Genomic DNA, 17,614 nt, shown 5'->3' with positions numbered 1-17,614 from the left:
GCAAATATTTTGAGCAATATGAGGTAACTACTAGACCTTTTGTGATGATATGCGCTGGAATGGTGGATCAAAAATAACTGTTCGGCCACAGTGATCCCATACCAAAATCAGCCTTTCAGGAGAATAGAGCCATCAGTTTCTATGTGAAGTTTTTTTTTTTTTTTTTTTTTTACATAAGTAGTAAGTAGTAGTAATAAGTAATTTCCCAACTTTTGGGATAAATAAAGTTTTGGGTTTTTTCCTTATTCTTATATAACCATTAAAGATCAAAATACAATATAGCCACCAGGCATGGTTTGTTTAGCAAAAGGTGTAAAAGTAGAAAATTGCTACATGAATAAGTTTCTTGAGATCTACTGATCTATTTGATCAACTACCACAACAACTACTAATCTTTCCATATCCATCTAATGAATATTTGAATATTCTTATGTACGTTATTACATAGATTAAAATCAAATTAGAAGAAATGCTGGATCCTTGGGCTTTTCTGCAATCTCTATTGTTCAGTATTATCACTTTATTTCCAAGGCAGTCAGGAAAAAAGTATGCGACTAATGTCAAAATCAATTTTTCTCTCGCCACCATGTTCTGATAAGGTCACTGGGCCTCATCTTGGAACTGTAGCCTTTTTTCTCCTGCTCATAACTTCTGTCTATATCAGTCTCCATCACTCAAGGCATTGAATACTTGTCAGTAATAATATCACTGATAACTTGAGAATTTTTTTAATTAGAAAAGTACTCAAGATTGGCAGTAGAGGACTGCTATAGTCATTGTTCAAGGGTACATTATTGCAAAGGCCCATTCATACATGATAGATACATTAATATAGCAGATATGACAGAGATTAAACAGGTGCTCATTCTGAAGCCCAACATGCAGAGAATACAATCAGTTTTACTTATTTTCTTTATTTAACCAGACAAAATATTGAGAATCTTGTTTACAATTCCAACCCATTGGCAACATGTACACATGGAATATCTTTTACAGGATGTCAATAGAATAGGAATACATTGTCCATAGTGTGGCCTGTGCGTTATAAAAGCTCATTGATGAAACCTAGAAACAGTCACATTAGTAAAAGAGTGTTTTGTGTAGTGAAGCATGAGAGTGTGATGAATGCAATGCTTTTTCAGTGGTTGTACTTTTTCCAGATCATCCTGTTCTAACATAGAGTCAGGATGCTGGAAGGCTTTGAAATTAGCAGAGAAATGGAACATTGGGTGAGATCAAGTTTCAACACAGGCTATACATAAACTAGGCAAAGGACAGAAAACATGACAAACTGAAGAAATAAGCTTTTAATTATCTACTTTTAACCGAAAATTGGAATACACTAGGCGCACACGTTGTGCACCATACCCATTAACTCAAAGTCAGGGTTATTAGAAGTCTAACACACCAATACAATGAAATTATTATTTTTGAGCTTTTCTATTCTTGAATTGTGTTGCCTGTGGACACACTCAGCCTGTTTCTCTGCCCTTAAATTAAACTGATTTAAATGCTCGATAAGAATCGTCTCTTCAGCTGTGATCTTATCATCCATCCCTTCCACTTCAAAATGGGTCAGTGTATCATCGCTGTGATATTAAAGGCATTTGATGTGAGCTGCAAAATGTGACATTTCACTACTGTGTTTACAGTATATTTGACTAAAATTCAACTTGTTCAGATATTTAGGTGTTTTTTTTCTCATTATGCAGTGCAAACATTCAAAGCCTGTACCATATTTGCCTGTGAATCGAGACTGGTGCAAGAAGGCCACTTATTGCTCATTCTGTAGAATAGCGTCCATCCATCTGAAAGGGAATTAGTTATCACGGGCGTGCAGGGAGCCTTTATAGAGTTCTGTTTCAGCGAATGGCTTACCAGAAGCTGCTTTGTGTTTGCTAAATGAGCAACATCAGAAGTAGAAAGAAGAAACAATGAGAAGACGCAGTGGGAAGTTTCATCTACGGTGTAAATACATTAGATTTCTTTTTTTTGAATGTTTTTTCCTGCGTCTCTAGCCTATGATGTTGGGCTACTATAATAGCCTGACGCACACATTGATTGCAGGTGGTCTCATGTTTCACGTGAATGAATACATTAATTCTCTTGCATCAAAACACAGTTCTTACAAGAAGCAAGCCCACATGAACCTAAACTCTAACAAATCTGAGTACACCCCTGGGTAATACTGATAAAATGTTGAAAGAAAAAGTCCCATCTCACTGTGATAGTTAGCACACCATTATACAAAAATCTGTTTACTCTGACAGCATCAATAAAAGTGATTACATGTGTTACTTTCTCCTTAAGACTAACCACATAAACAAGGCTATAAAAGAATCTGTGAACAGCCAGCCTTTTCAATTTCAGCTTGTGATGCTGCAAAATGGCTGCACATTTTTGATAACTGCCTCAGCATTTGGCTGCTGAACCCTAGCCGACACATCATTACAATAGTAGCTAGAAGGTATAGGAGAAACCATATTACTTGCATGGCCATACTTGTATTGCTCTTGATCGGACCATTAGCACCTGGGCAGGACCACTACAGTGCTGATTGTATAGTGGCAGCGATCTCATTAAGAGCTGGCATTATCAGTGCAAGTTAAATACTGAATGAAATGATGGGACCAAGTCTTAAGAAGCTAAGTAGAACCTTTCCAGCACACAGTCACAAAAGAGCTTTTAAAGAAGAAAAAAAACCCCAAAGAATATTTCTTTTTTTTCTTCTTTTTCTAAAATTGTCCCAGGGTGTACTTAACTTTGTTGTAGGGCTATGCTGTATAATCTTAATTTGAATCTCACCAGCAAAAACAAACGCCACTGCTAAAATGTCTCAAAAAGGATGCAAGAACCTGTCTAAAATCCAGCTGTTCAGCACCTCTTAGTCAATTGTCAAATATCAAAATATTAGAGCACAATCCTTTCCCAAAGTTACCAAGTCAAGTCAGTTTATTTATGTAGCACAAACAAGACAGGTTGACTCATAGTACACATATTTGTAATCCAGGTCTCAAGAGCCCAATTACAAACATGGAACTTAACTGTTACTTTATGTAAAAGGAATATTATGAGTCCATGTGGATACTGATGTGCTACTGTTTGGTGTCTCAAAATAGTAAAGATCCATATTTATGTGTGTGTGTGTGTTTGAGTGTAATCCTATTGCCTGAATAGCCTAATCAATAGGCCTATCTAATCTCCACTAATAAACACTGCTCGTTTATAAGGTCAGAGTTTAGCTGAAAGTGTAACATTATTATTATTATTATTATTATTATTATTATTATTATTATTATTATTATTATTATTATAGTTGAAATGGAGGAAGACATGATCATAGTCTGTGGACGTTATCCAAATTTCGCGCGTGCGCAGTAGCTATATTTTATAGCTATTGAAGCTACCCCAGCCAGCTAGACAAATGTAAGCTAGCAGAGATATAAATTAGACAAAGAAACCTTGTAAAGAGACTGAATGAAAAAGAGTTCAAAGTGACGGACGGTGAAAGGAGCAGGTGTAACACAAAGCTTTATGCGTTATTCGATATATGTGGGAGTATGAAATTGAGAGGTACGCCGTCACCACGTCTTTTTAAACTTTTTGCCAGCAGCCAGTGTAGAGATTAGCTTTGGCTAGCCGCTTGTTAGCCGATGTTGTTTTCCCACCAGCAGGCTGAACCAAAGCGCTTCGTTAGTTAGCATCCTGTCTCAGGGATCAGTGAAGGCCCTTTTGTTTCATGCCGGCTAATGCGGGGTTTAAACAACACAGCACCGAATCAACTTGAGGTATCTTTAGTTAGTTTGTGTCGCAGATGAGAAGTAACATAACTGATGTGAGTGTGTTGGGAAACATGCGAACAGATTTATTGCTAACATGTTGTGTGCTAGCTGATGAGTATTCGCCGTATTTGCGGTCTAAATGCTAAAGTGAAGTTAAGCTTGCTAATGAAAAGGTTAGCCACATGCGCATTAAACCTAAAATCGATAAATTTGCTAAATCTGGTGCTTCTCCTTTTATGACTGATCTTATTTAAACAAGTTTATTGTTAAATGACGATATGTGGTGAAGCAACGTAGATGATGGTTTGGAAATTTGTATTGACACTTGAGCTAACATTGAGCCATTGCCTTATTTGCTAGTTTTATTATTATTATTTTATTTCATACTAACTTACTGGTAGTCGCATCCGCTTACATTTGGAATAACATGTGGGGTAACGTGAACTGTGAGGATCAGTACAACTACAGTGGTATAACTTTTAGCTAATGCAAGCCAGCTAGTTGAATGTTAGTCCGCATAGCATCATCTGTGTTTAGAGGCGAGGTAGCACAACTCCAGCTAATATGTTGGTCAAACAAAGTTGCAGGTGAATCTCAACTTTAACTCATTGACCCGTGAACCAAGCAGTTACTTAAAGGATGGAGTGAACGATATAAAGAGTTCCTAAATTTTCGTTAACATTTATCAAAATACTGACAGCCTAAATTGCCCATCCAAGCCACCAATATGTTTTCGTAAGTGCTGCACTCAGTTTTTAATAACGTGGCATTCGTGACTGATTTTAAAGCCCTTATTTTCTTGTGGTTCCCTTTACTGACAGTTATATTTTGATAAATGTGACGGGTTTGGTTTGTTCTGAGTCTTCTAGATGCTTCTGTGGCACGGAGGATCTTCAGTTACTCTTAGATAGGTTGATCAGGTCCATGTTCAAGGCCTAATGTTTTTCTTTTCTTTTTTTCCTAGTATGTAACATGAAGATGAGGTCATGAAGGATCCTGTGATAACCTAAAAATCACCCATCTGTGCACATTTCAACCATTCAAGAGGTGATTATAAGACTTTGACTTAATTGCTCTTGCTGTTTATGCCAGTAGGCTCAAATGTGTGCAGACTTGATTTTGTGGATTCAATTTGATTACTTGTAGCACTTCCACCTCAGCCTCAAAATTATTTCATGATATTTCAAGAAAATGTACTTTAACGATATTGAAAAAGGAAAAAATACCCAATGTTTTTTTTTGATGCTTGCAGGCAGCAGCATTTTTAAGTGTAAGTAAATGAAGGGAATTTTCCATCCTGTTTTTCCAGTGAGCTACTGTCACTGATGACACACTTCCTAATTTGAAGTGGCTCTATTGAAACAAGGCAGTGCTTTAGTGCAATGGTAGTGACCCATTATAATTCAAATGTAAGGACAAAAGTAGCCTGGGTAGTGTTTTCCCTGGAAATTTTGAGTCAAAGTATAAAATAACTGATTAACCGAAAATAACTAATAACATTAGTTTAACAGTAGCTAAAGTAATTTAACCTTGTAGCTGAACAATACTGCCACTGAATAAAACTGAAAATTTTCTGCCTGGGATGTTGTATCTTGGGTCAGGCTTTTTAACTAGTTGCTTAAAGCCCTGCTTTTCCTCCATGTAACTGCATCAGTAATTTCCAGCCACTGCTTGCTCTTCCTGTCATATGGAGTGCAGCTAGAGAGTGCTCCAGCGATGCTCAGTGGAGTCATTTTGTTTACTTTTGGGTCACACATCACCAGCTGCTAGTATCTCCTCCTTCATAGCCTGCTTGTACTTGATTGTGTATTTTTGTCTCAAGTGGTGAAACACATTTGCTGTTTCCACCTTTAGCTGTAAAAATTTTCTTGCAGATTTTGTAGAATACTGTGCTTTGTTGGAAGTTGTTGTAGTAGTACCTTTTTTTAGGTACTAAATCGTCATTGGAGGCACATGTCAGCCTCAGACATGCCTGGGCTTGTCTCATTATAGCAATCACATCAGGATGACATTTTTATATCACATAAAACTTAATATATAGTTATAGTGGTATTATGGTGGATGATATGGTTATGATTGATTTCTGGTTCTTAATTAACAAAATGTTCTTTTTGTGTGATAAAACTACATGTTTTATAACTAATGTGTTATGGTGTGGCCAGTGTGGACAAGCAAAGTCAGCACACATGATGCATACAGGAGTGCAAGAACATGTAGAGATTTTAGTTGAAATAATTATGCAAAGCTTCAGTTTGCTTTATCGATATGCTGTAGTAAAACATGGGAGCGGCGACGAGATCAGCTTTTTACTAGGGCTGCAACTAAAGATTATTTTGGTAGTCAAATAATGTCAATTTTTTTATCGATTAGTCGATTGGTAAACAATTATTTCGAGCTTACCTCCCCTGTTCAAACCTGCCCACCTGTTAATGTCACCTTGTTGTTTCTTATCACAATTAAAATAATGACCCATAAAAATACGAGTTTGAAACTAATCCAATTATTTTAACATTAATGTGACATCACAATAAATATCAAATAAACAATGCATATTAAAGTGAATGCAATTTTTATTTTTAAATGAAAATATAATGTGCAAATGAATAAAAATGGCCTCTGTCCAAAAGTGCAAATAAGGCTTCAAATTAAATCAAAGTTTTTTCCATCCAAAACAGCTGAAAGCTTTACAGATGATTCAGTTCATACAGAGGTTTACTATTCAGAATGAACGCTGATATTAATGTGAGGAAAAAAATAGGTGCCAGTGTAGCTGCTCTTATTGTTCTTCACTCGTTAGCTAACATAACTGCAATGGCGGCGCTTAGCGAACATCATCCATGAGAGCTTGGTTCCAACAGGTAAACTAACAGAAACATTACTGTACAAACGTTAACGGGTATCTATGTGAGGTACTAATGTACCAATCCCGAGCTGACATCACAGCTGCTCAGCATTGCAGTGATGCTGCCATGGAAGGAAAGCTCTGCTTTACACAGTCTGCATTCAGATTTATGTTTGTTTTCTGTCAAATGCTCCCACACCTTTGACAGTCTGTCTCCATTTTCTTTCATTTTCTCCACCCTCCTCTCTGTCCCACCATCGTTATACTGTTCTGTTACTTTCTTGTTTGTTAGTATTGTTTTTATTGGCAGACAGTAGAGGCAGTGCTGCCCCCTTATTTTGTGTATTGAAATTACAAAATCACATGATAAGCGGAACAAAATGGATGGGTTTAAAAGAACGACGCGTCGATGAAATTCCGCGTTGACAAATTTTTGTAGTCAACATCATTGATTACATTGATGAATCGTTGCAGCCCTGCTTTCTACAGTGGAGATTCTGAGAATTTGAATATTTTGGGCCTCAAACTGAGTATTGGAAATGGATAGAAATGAAAGCAAATTTTTGTGTTGCACATGGCAGGAGAGAGGCACAAAAAGACGATTCATGCCAGGAAGCATTGCTGGTAGAAGAAGAGTCTCAACTGTGTCATATTTTGTCTTCTTTTAAATCTTCTCACTTTTGAGAAATGTCTTTTTTGATTTTTGCTGAAAGCATTGTATTTGTATAAAGTAAGGTAAAGTTTTGTAATATTTGCCAATTGTCTAAACCTCTGAAACATTCTGGACCAGTTTCATCCCTTTTAATAATAAGTTACTCCGGGGAAGCTTGATAAGGATTTATAGGGCTTTAGAGACTTTTGAACCTCAATCTGCAAAAAAAAAAAAAAAGAACTTAAATGTTCTTACATTTAAAAAAACAAACAAACTGTGATTCAGCTTTGGTAAATATGAGCTGTTACCTGTAGGGCTTGGTATACCTTATGTGCTACATACCTCAAGATAGTGTCCAAACATTAGACATGCGGTTCAGATGAACTGTAAATCCTGCTTTCTTTTTAAGCTGTTCTGAATCAGCCAACATTGTTTTGGTCCTTTTTATCTAGCCACCACTGCTGAAAGCTAACATTTTGATTTATCTTTTTTTTTTTTTGGCTGTTTTCATTGAATTTTCTTGCCTTAATCATATTTGCAGTAAATCAAACTGAATATAGCTTTACTCAAGTTTTTGGGATTTGCTTTTAAAAGGCCTTATAACTAGTGACTGAAAGTTTCAGGCACTTTTTACATAAAAGACTACAGAGAATGCATTTCACGACACACCAGGATGGTTTCATTTTCATTTACACATGTTTAAAATATTTGGACAAACTGATTTGTATTAATTTAGGTCAGACTACACAATTTAAACTATTTAAAAAAAAAAAAACTGAACTTAATGCTGTTAATTCACTCAAAAATATTTGACTATTGTTTTCTTGTAATGTTAGTGCTTTAAGGACGTGAGTGAGTGGTACCACAGAGCCAGCGATGTCACGGGTTCCCACCCCTCCTCCTCCTGGGGAGATGTCAAGTGGACCTGTGGCAGAAAGCTGGTGTTACACACAGGTATGGGCATAAATGCACTCTTTGTATTCTGTTCTGCACATATTAATGATAGAACCGGTTTTGTTTTATATAATTATATTTAAAGTCTCGCATGTAGTCACTGGCAGTAATGGAAAATACAGTTACATCTACTGCAGGTCACTGAATTCTGGGGGCAGCAAATTAAATTGTCTTTAAAAAAATATTTTTTTAAATTTCCCCTTTGTAAATGTAAATGCACATTGCATGAGTTTGGATATCAGGGATGAGAAGTTGTGTTGCCTGCCACCTGCAGCTTTTCATCTAAGTGGCTATTCACCCTCTTTGTATGGCATAATAATAGTCAACTTGTTTGCTTGTAATGTGAAGCTGCAACATTAAGAAATACTTATTTACATTTGTGGTAACATAATACAGCATTCTATTCAAAGTATGTCTTCAAAGACACTACATTTGTAATACTGTTGGTGTATATACAATACCAGTTTGTAGACACTATCTCATTCAGTGTTTTTTTTCGTTTGTTTCCCACATTGTAAATTAATACTGAAGTCATCCAGATTATGAAGGAACACATAAGGAATCATGTAGTAAACTTAAAAGTGTCAAACAAACCAAAATGTGTCTTAGATTTTAGATTCTTCAAAGTAGGCACCTTTTGCTTTGATTACAGCTTTGCACACTCTTGGCATTCTCTCAATCAGCTTCATGAGGTGATCACCTGAAATGGTTTTCCAACAGTCTTGAATAAGTTCCCAGAGGTGCTGAGCACTTGTTGGCTGCTTTGCCTTCACTCTGCAGTCCAACTCATCTGAAACCATCTCAATTGGATCAGGAGATTGTAGAGGCCAGGTCATCTTACGCAACACTCCATCACCCTCTTTCTTGGTCAGATAGCCCTTACGTAGCCTGGAGGTGTGTTTGGGGGGGTCATTGTCCAGTTGAAAAACAAATGATGGTCCCACTAATTGCAAACCAGATTGGATGGAATGTTGCTGCAGAATGCTGTGGTAGGCCATGCTGGTTAAATGTGCCTTGGATTTTGAATAAATTGCCAACAGTACCACCAGCAAAACACCCCCATGTCATCACACTTCCTCCTCCATACTTCACAGTCAGAACTAAACATGTAGGAACCATCCGCTCACCTTTTCTGCGTCTTACAAAGACATGGTGTTTGAAACCAGAAATCTCAAATTTGGACTCATCAGACCAAAGGACAGATTTCTGCTGGTCTAATGTCCATTCCTTGTGTTCCTTGGCCCAAGCCATTCTCTTCCTCTTGTTGTTCTTCTTGTTGGATTAGAACATTACATGGATTAGAACATTACTCGAATAGGGCTATTCACTGTGTACAACTCTACCTCTTCACAACACAACTGATGGCCTCAAACACATTAAGAGGGCAAGAAATTCAAGAAATTAACTCTTGACAAAGCACAGCTGTTAACTAAAAGCCATTCCAGGTGACTTCTTCATAAAGCTGAGAAAATGCCAAGATGTGCAAAGCTGTAATCTAAGCAAGAGGTGCCTACTTTGAAGAATCTAAAATATAAAAAATATTCTAGTTTGTTTAACACTTTTTTGTTTACTAAATATTTCCATATGTATTTCTTCATAGTTTGGATGGTTTTAGTATTAATTTACAATGCAGACAAATTTTAAATAATGAAAAACCACTGAATTAGAAGGTCTGTCCAAATCTTCTTGGTTGCCACTTTAAATTTAGATTGTTTTAGTGTCAGTTTAAAAATCATATTTCTGTATTCCTTCCGAAATTTTATTTTCCTCAGTATGATATTAATCTTTGTAGAGCAGACTGTTTGGTGTGTCATGTTGGGAAAAGCACAGCTGTTAAATGCCAGTTCCATTCAGTACAGTAATCCAGCATGCACAGCATTAGGATTGTGAAACTGAAGCAGATAAATGGAATTCAGTAAACATTAAGTTCATAATTTACACCTGTTTATTTTCCTGCTGAGACACTGACCACATTATCAGAATTTAGTGTGGGAGTATATTAATTTTCAGCTTCGGGTCTGATGGTTCTGCATGTTTCTTCTCTTTGTTCAAGGTCAAAGTTGTGAAGTTTTCCTACATGTGGACCATAAACAACTTTAGTTTTTGCAGAGAGGAAATGGGAGAAGTGTTGAAGAGCTCAACCTTCTCTTCTGGCCCTAATGACAAAATGAAATGGTTTGTACTTAAGATAACCCTTTTACTGCTGCTTGATGCTTTTTTTTTTCTCCTTGGTTTCTGTGGCCATGAAAATCACTGATGTCTTGAGTAGCTTTTAGAGTTCTGTAACTGTAAACATATTCCATTCCTAGAATTTCCATAAACATGCATGTCAATGAAAAATATGTATGTTTTATTTTGGTGTGAGATTTCTGCACATAAGTGATAATTACAGACAGCTGCTCAAAACAAGAAAATTGTGCATAAAGGCTCATCATTATTTTTTTTATTTTTTTATGAAAGCAATGAAAGCAGTACTATTTTCTCCAGTTTGAAAGATAAATGATGTACAGTGTTATCTGTTTGCTTGGCAGGTGTCTGCGAGTCAATCCAAAGGGACTTGATGATGAAAGCAAAGATTATCTGTCATTGTATTTACTTCTTGTTAGCTGTCCAAAAAGTGAAGTCAGAGCAAAGTTCAAGTTTTCTTTGTTGAATGCTAAAAGAGAGGAGACAAAAGCAATGGGTGAGTGCAATTATTCTGAGTATTTTTTTTTTTTGGTTCCTTTTTATTACCATCTTGATAAAATAACAAGACTGATTTTTTTTTTTTTTTTTTTTGTTTTTTTTCCCCCCTCCTGGTTGCAGAAAGCCAAAGAGCATATAGATTTGTCCAAGGCAAAGACTGGGGCTTCAAAAAATTTATAAGGAGAGATTTCCTCCTTGATGAAGCCAATGGACTTTTACCAGATGACAAGCTCACCCTGTTTTGTGAGGTATCATGTCTTTTATTATTCAAATTAATTAAAGTGTTGCGGTTTTGTTTATGCATTTCTTTTTTTTTTTTTTTTAATATTTAACAAAATTACAAAAAATAATGGAATCAAAATTTAATTGAAATTTACATTTGTGTGGTTCTTTCCTGTGTTTGGCTAATTTAGATGAGCCCAGTTATCCTCTCTTTCGGTTATTTTGTACCACTTGTTGGGTTATATGTGGCTTTATAAATTGTCCATTCATTATGTTAAATTTTTTATGAAGACCTCAAAATTAGAACACTGTTGTAAGCTTTTATACCTGAAGTGCACCTTTTTTAATAGATTGAGGCTCTTGACATGACCAGCTGAGTGTATGTTGTATTGCAACATATTGTTAGTATTTGCCTCAAATCACATTGAACTGTTGGCAAAAGAAATGCTTCCTCCATCAAGACATCATTTGTGGTGGAACTTGTTTTTGAAATAATTGAATTTGGTGTGTCAAGAAGAATGAGCATCTACTGAAATGTTCTTTCAAGGGACAAGTTAAGTGAGGTGGCAATGAATTTTGATGTACATGCAATTGAGTTAGTACTGCTAGGATTAGTGTGCCACCGAGCAGTTCCAGAAGGATTGAACAGTTGCAGAAAAATCGGTGCTTTGATAAATAAATGACATTCAAATTAAAGGAAAAATGCCTCTTCTCATCAATTAGGGATGTCAGCAGAGTTAATTAATTTTGGTTTTAAGTGGTTGTGTGTTTGGAAACAAGTTGCCATCCTAAGTGTAGGTTCTCTAGACTGGAAAATACACACTGAAAGAAATCAAACATAGATTGGTCTCTAATGCAGTGTTTACTGCGTATGTGCTGCTGGATTTCTTAGCATGTTTTGACTTGATGCGACAGCTTCAGTTTGTTTTTCTCTCTACAATACAGGTAAGTGTTGTCCAGGATTCTGTTAACATTTCGGGCCAGTCCAACATGAACATGCTGAAGGTACCAGAGTGTCAGCTGTCTGATGACCTGGGGAACCTGTGGGAGTGTTCACGCTTCACAGACTGCAGCCTCTATGTGGGAGGGCAGGAGTTCAAAGCCCACAAATCCATCCTTGCAGGTAAGACCTCCCTGGCTCCCACAACTTAAGTTTATAACAACTCAGAGAAAAGCTTTCGAAATGGCCCTAGAAAGACACATCTATGCCTCCTCTTAATAGCTTCAGTGGAGAGCCATAAGTACCTTGAAAGGCTGCAAACAGTTCGTGTTCATGGCTTGATTTGTAGCGGCCTACTTCTGCAGTGGGTGCTAATCCACCCCACTACCCCTGCTTGGCCCTGCTTGACCCAGATGACTATAGGATTCAGGAGATTGAGAGGCTGGTTCTGCTCTCTAGCTCATCTTCATTAGACATGGTGGAAGTCTCAGTGTTCAAGGGGGAAATGCTGGCAAAATGGCAGCAATGTAAATTTTGTAGCATTTTATTTTAAAACTATAGATGTTTTGTGGACTTTTTACATCTGTCTCATAAGCTCTTAGTAATTTATGTGCTGTTTCATTATGCGACATGTTGGTATGCCCTGATAAGTGACGACAGCTGATTTGCTTAGCTAATGTGCTTAGTATTATGTTGACAAATCATTTGTCAGTGCTGAATTTATTTTATTTTTTTGACAGCGAGGTCACCAGTTTTTAATGCTATGTTTGAACATGAAATGGAGGAGAGTAAAAAGGTAAGAGTAAAGTATCATTGTCACGTGTGCTCAGCAGTTTATTGCTTTTGTATGTACATTTACCAGGTTCTATGTACTAAAAAGATTTTTTTTTTTTTTTTTTTTTTTTGCAGAACCGTGTTGACATTAGTGATGTAGATCCTGATGTCTTTAAGGAAATGATGGGCTTCATCTATACGGGGAAAGCACCTAATTTGGAGAAAATGGCAGACAATTTGCTGGCAGCTGCAGATAAAGTAAGAGCCTAATAATATACTTCTGCTAATATTTGATCAGACATCTACTTCCAGTTTCTGTTTTAAAAGCTGAAAATGAATCTTATTGTGATACTACTTGGTGTTATGTCGAGTTAGTAATAGCACTTAACCAGTGAAACAGGAAAGCTAAATGGTAATTGGATGCAGCATTGTCATGGACATTACTATATCTTGTGAGCCTCCAGCTGTTGAGTGAGTGGAACATGCAACATTGTATGTAAGTCAGCGGGGCTTAAGGGCTTATGTTCTGTAGTTATGTAGCTGTTGGCCTGATTATTAGTATTGATATTCTGGATATTTTATTACTTCACAGCTTTTTTTTGAACATCCTCATGCATAGTATTTACTTTAAAAAAAAAAAACATACTTACAGGTCATACAGCTCTTCAAACTTTTAAGGGCTCATTTAACAGAACTTATTGATAATATTGTTTGGATTCTCATCTATGCTGAAACTGATTTGTTTAATATTTTGATAGGGCTGTTGCTGCTGGAAAAAGGATAAACTATTGGAAGAATTAAAACTGTACTGAGGGAGCTTTCTGTCGTTCTTGTAAACACTGTGCCTCAGGGCCACTTGAAGGGAATTTCTTCACAATGGGATTTTGCACAAACCATCATTCTGACTCAGGGATGCACTTATTGGGTCAAAGCTCCAGCTCCCTGTGACCTCACAAAACATATTTTGCTATGAACTGTATAAAAGATGGATGTAGCCACCATTTTGAAGTTTCAGTGTGGGTGTGTTTGACACTGCCATGTCAGTTTGCATTCAGAAATTGTATGGGTGTAACATCCAGGCACACAATTAGTGCTAAGTAGCAGGTCAATAAAATCTTAAAATTTCACTCAACAAAACTGAAGCGGAATTTTCAGATGGTTCGTACCACACAAGGAGCTGTATTATTACTTTTTTCTTCTTCAAATCATTCAGTTGAACAGGCATTAACAGCACAAACATGGTGGAGAGATCCAGTTTAGTCACTGGAATTGACAAAGGTGATGATGCCACACAGACAGCTGCTGGCTAAAGCTCCCTGTGTCGGCATACCTGCCAATCAAAACAGCTCACCCCCCTGATTCAGGCCAACGATACAGTCGTTATGAAGGGAAGAAAATATCTAGATACCAAAAACATTTTTTTGGAGCCAGGATAAGAACATGCTGCTCAGTGTGTTTAGTTGGGCATTTTAACAAAGGATTGCATGGGGATCGACTCGCTTTTGGCGTCAGCCTCGAGAGGCCTTTTTTTTTTTTTTACATTTTAGCCCCAGAAGTTGCTGCTTGGATTTTGCCTATAAATGAAGAAATTTAAAACTGTAATTATTACAAAATTACACACAAATATTTAGTGGCTTCAGATGACAAAATGGCATTTTATGTCCAAAAACTCAAAGGTGGTCTTCACTGTTATGTTATCAATCAATGATGTTACTCTGGAACAGAAGGGGTAATTATGACCACATTTCACAATTGGCCAGATATTGAATTGTAGACATTAATCTGAGACTTGTCCTTGTTGAACCTTACCACTTGTGTGGTAAGGATTTATTTTTTTTATTTTTTTTTCAAATTATTTTTTTTAAGAGAAGATCTTTGCACTTTATTTGTACTTTATTATAATCGACTTTACTGGCCAAGCTGTACTGTAGATGCACAGCACCAGTTACTTCATTCTCCCCTACATACGTCATAAGTTTAAATTGGATGAAAACTGTAATTTACCTGGTTGACAGAGGCATACAACTGCAAGGTATTGCTTTTAGTTTTCTTGAAATGCTTATTAGGGTTAGCCTTCTGATTCAGCGTTTTGGATCCTTGTCAGTTTTTCTCCATTCCTGTTGGAACTGCTGAGTCATTATACATTTCAATAAATTATTGCATCCGTAGCCTTAATCTATATTTGCACTAAGTGTGACAAAAACCTGAGCCATGGGTATTTATTTTACATGTAGACTATAATTGCTACTTTCTGTCACCCCCACACCCCCACCCCAGTATGCTCTTGAGCGTTTAAAGGTTATGTGTGAAGAGGCCTTGTGCAACAGCCTTTCAGTTGAGAATGTAGCCGACACCCTCATCCTGGCTGACTTGCACAGTGCCGAGCAGCTCAAAGCACAAGCCATAGATTTTATCAACAGGCAAGTATCGCAAAAAAAAAAAAAAAAAACTGCAGTGATAAATTCCTCCTGCCATTTCTGTTTACCAGCCCTGAATGCTTACCTTTTTATCTCCTTGCCATAGGTGCAGTGTCCTGAGACAGCTGGGCTGTAAAGATGGAAAGAACTGGAATAGCAAGTATGTAATTAGCTGATATATGTGACACAAGATTAATACCACACTCTTATCTCTTCCCCCAACCAGATGCATTAGAATTCATTGTTTTAGCCCAGGTAGACAGAGTGCTATTTGCCTTTTCAGTTTGAAGCACCATATCTTTGTATCCAAGTTATTAATAGACTCATTCCTGGATAAACCCTGGAAATGGAATATTTGTAGAATTTTAAAAAGAAGGGAGGTGGTCGCTGTGGGGAAGTTTTTCTTCCAGATGATGTAGTGCAGTGTTGCAGGACACCTTGAAATATTAAACTTATTTCTGTCTGTTGTATTCACAGCGCAAAGGCATTCCAGTGCTCTATTAATTTTAGTTTATGCATGTGTGCGGAAAACACTAATGGCCCTTTTTCAAGTTTAGCATACAACTCACAAATCAAATTCCACTTATTTATTTTGTCATTACAATCTCATTTATTTTTATTGAATTTTAATGTGCAGATTATCATGTCTGAGTGTCTGACTTCATTTTGCATGTGCTTACAGTCATGCTACAGATATAATGGAGACTGCAGGCTGGAAGTCAATGATCCAGTCCCATCCTCACTTGGTAGCCGAAGCCTTTCGTGCCCTGGCTTCAGCACAGTGCCCACCCTTCGGTCTTCCCAGGAAGCGCCTAAAACAGTCTTGACTGCCTGACTGTGTCCCAGGACTTTACTGGAGGTGTGAAGCATGGGTTTATAAAAGAAGGACTAGCAAGGGTACCACTCTTTATTTCCACCAAAACTGAACACACTTGAATAAAGAAGAGTGGGGTTTTTCTGGCCAGGGATGTGGGGAGGCTGGCACGTGAAAGACTGACATCAATTGATTTCTGGGGGCGGGGCGGGGGAATTGGTTCACTTGGTGTTGCTTGCTTGCTTTGCCACCCGAACTGAATTTTGTTCAGACTGGGTAGCAAGTCAGGCTGTCTGCTACAGTTTTATTTTTCCTGTAATTTTCAAAATGGCCTTAATATATCTGCCATTGCTCTGGAGCTGCTCTGGAGTACTTTGTCTATTTTACTCTGTGCCTGCCTTGTCACAAAGACCAGGCCTCCTCCAGGTTGCACTAGTTCCCATGAATAGTCATTTTGATATGGAGTTCTATAGGAACGTAACAAAGGTTTAACTAAATGGGAAATATTATATATTTGTAATGTTTAGCCCATTTTGTGACTAGACATTAAAAAGCATGAACACTTTCAGTGCAAGGTCAGTTCTTTACACTTTTTAAAAGATGTGTATGCCCCATATTGATGGCACCATTTCTATGTAAATGACAGTTGAACCATCTTCAAAAGACCAATGTACAAGAAAGTGTGTCCTATTGCATATTTGTGGGGGGAAATAGTGATCTGTCATTATGAAGACCGTGTCGATCCTTGTGAAACATGTAAGACAGAAAAGTGTCTGTACTTTGGCCCTAATATATTAAAACATTGGAAGTATATGGACATATTTACTCAGTCTCCCATTGGAATGACATATTCCAGATCATACGTCTGTGAAGTGTTATAGATTCAATTTTGAGAATTTGTTTATTTAGTATTGCCAACTTGCAGATATTATATATTCTCAATATATTGTGGTTAACTAAAAGTGGAGAGACTAATGCATGGTCATGTTATTGTCAAAAGAAAGTGTCCAAGTACCAATTTTGTTTTTAACCATTTTTTTTCTGCAATTATCTGACATATTTGTGCAGAATAAAATTAATTGAGTATGTGCAAAATCTTCCTCTAACATGCTTGGATATCTGTAGGATGCTGAGCATCAGTTCTACTGGCAATGTTATTCTGTGTTCGAATGAGGGGGTTGTCATTTTTATTTGGTCCGTCTTATATGTTGTGTGGCGTGACAGACACTTCAGAGGATTTTGTAAATTAAGAGTAGCATCATTTTTACATGATATTACTCATCATTCAGCGTCATGTTGAGATGTTGAAACTTTGGAAGCAAAAAAAAGATGAAGTTGTTGTCTGCAAGAATGCCTGCATTAACCCATTAAAACATTTTCCAGCAGTCTGAAGTGGCCTAGGTTTATTTTTTAAATGTTTTTTTTATTTTTTTTAAACTGGAGAATGTTGAGCTCAGTGTGAAGAGATTTCAGTCTGTAGAAGGATGGTTATTATCCACACTGTTTATTTTAATGGTTGTACTAATGGGTGA

The 17,614-nt window shown here is 37.0% G+C and overlaps 1 protein-coding gene across 3 annotated transcripts; it reads left to right on the top strand.

The window, feature by feature from the left end:
- Positions 1-3,398: 3,398 nt before the first annotated feature.
- On the top strand, positions 3,399-17,485 carry spopla (speckle type BTB/POZ protein like a). 3 transcript variants are annotated; one of them, XM_030758887.1, is made up of 12 exons: positions 3,399-3,573; positions 4,747-4,829; positions 8,113-8,230; positions 10,284-10,405; positions 10,762-10,913; positions 11,036-11,163; positions 12,083-12,260; positions 12,818-12,873; positions 12,987-13,109; positions 15,129-15,271; positions 15,375-15,428; positions 15,951-17,485. In XM_030758887.1, the coding sequence occupies exons 3-12, from the start codon at positions 8,153-8,155 to the stop codon at positions 16,093-16,095; spliced, it is 1,179 nt and encodes a 392-aa protein (XP_030614747.1). In that variant the 5' UTR covers positions 3,399-3,573; positions 4,747-4,829; positions 8,113-8,152; the 3' UTR covers positions 16,096-17,485. The 3 variants fall into 3 exon arrangements, with proteins under 3 accessions (XP_030614747.1, XP_030614748.1, XP_030614749.1); XM_030758888.1 differs by lacking the exon at positions 3,399-3,573 and adding an exon at positions 3,617-3,788; XM_030758889.1 differs by lacking the exon at positions 3,399-3,573 and adding an exon at positions 3,617-3,835.
- Positions 17,486-17,614: the final 129 nt, after the last annotated feature.

The sequence above is a fragment of the Archocentrus centrarchus genome, chromosome 21 (assembly GCF_007364275.1).
Source record: "Archocentrus centrarchus isolate MPI-CPG fArcCen1 chromosome 21, fArcCen1, whole genome shotgun sequence".
In the NCBI taxonomy this organism is placed as follows: domain Eukaryota; kingdom Metazoa; phylum Chordata; class Actinopteri; order Cichliformes; family Cichlidae; genus Archocentrus; species Archocentrus centrarchus.
The sequence above is the reverse complement of the archived record's forward strand: the minus strand, read 5'-3'. Positions and strand labels throughout refer to the sequence as shown.

Coding starts and splice junctions, on each gene's coding strand:
- spopla (XM_030758887.1), top strand. CDS start 8,153: ATGTCACGGGTTCCCACCCCTCCTCCTCCTGGGGAGATGTCAAGTGGA. Junction 11,164..12,082: donor AGCTCACCCTGTTTTGTGAG/GTATCATGTCTT, acceptor TCTACAATACAG/GTAAGTGTTGTCCAGGATTC. Junction 15,429..15,950: donor GGAAAGAACTGGAATAGCAA/GTATGTAATTAG, acceptor ATGTGCTTACAG/TCATGCTACAGATATAATGG.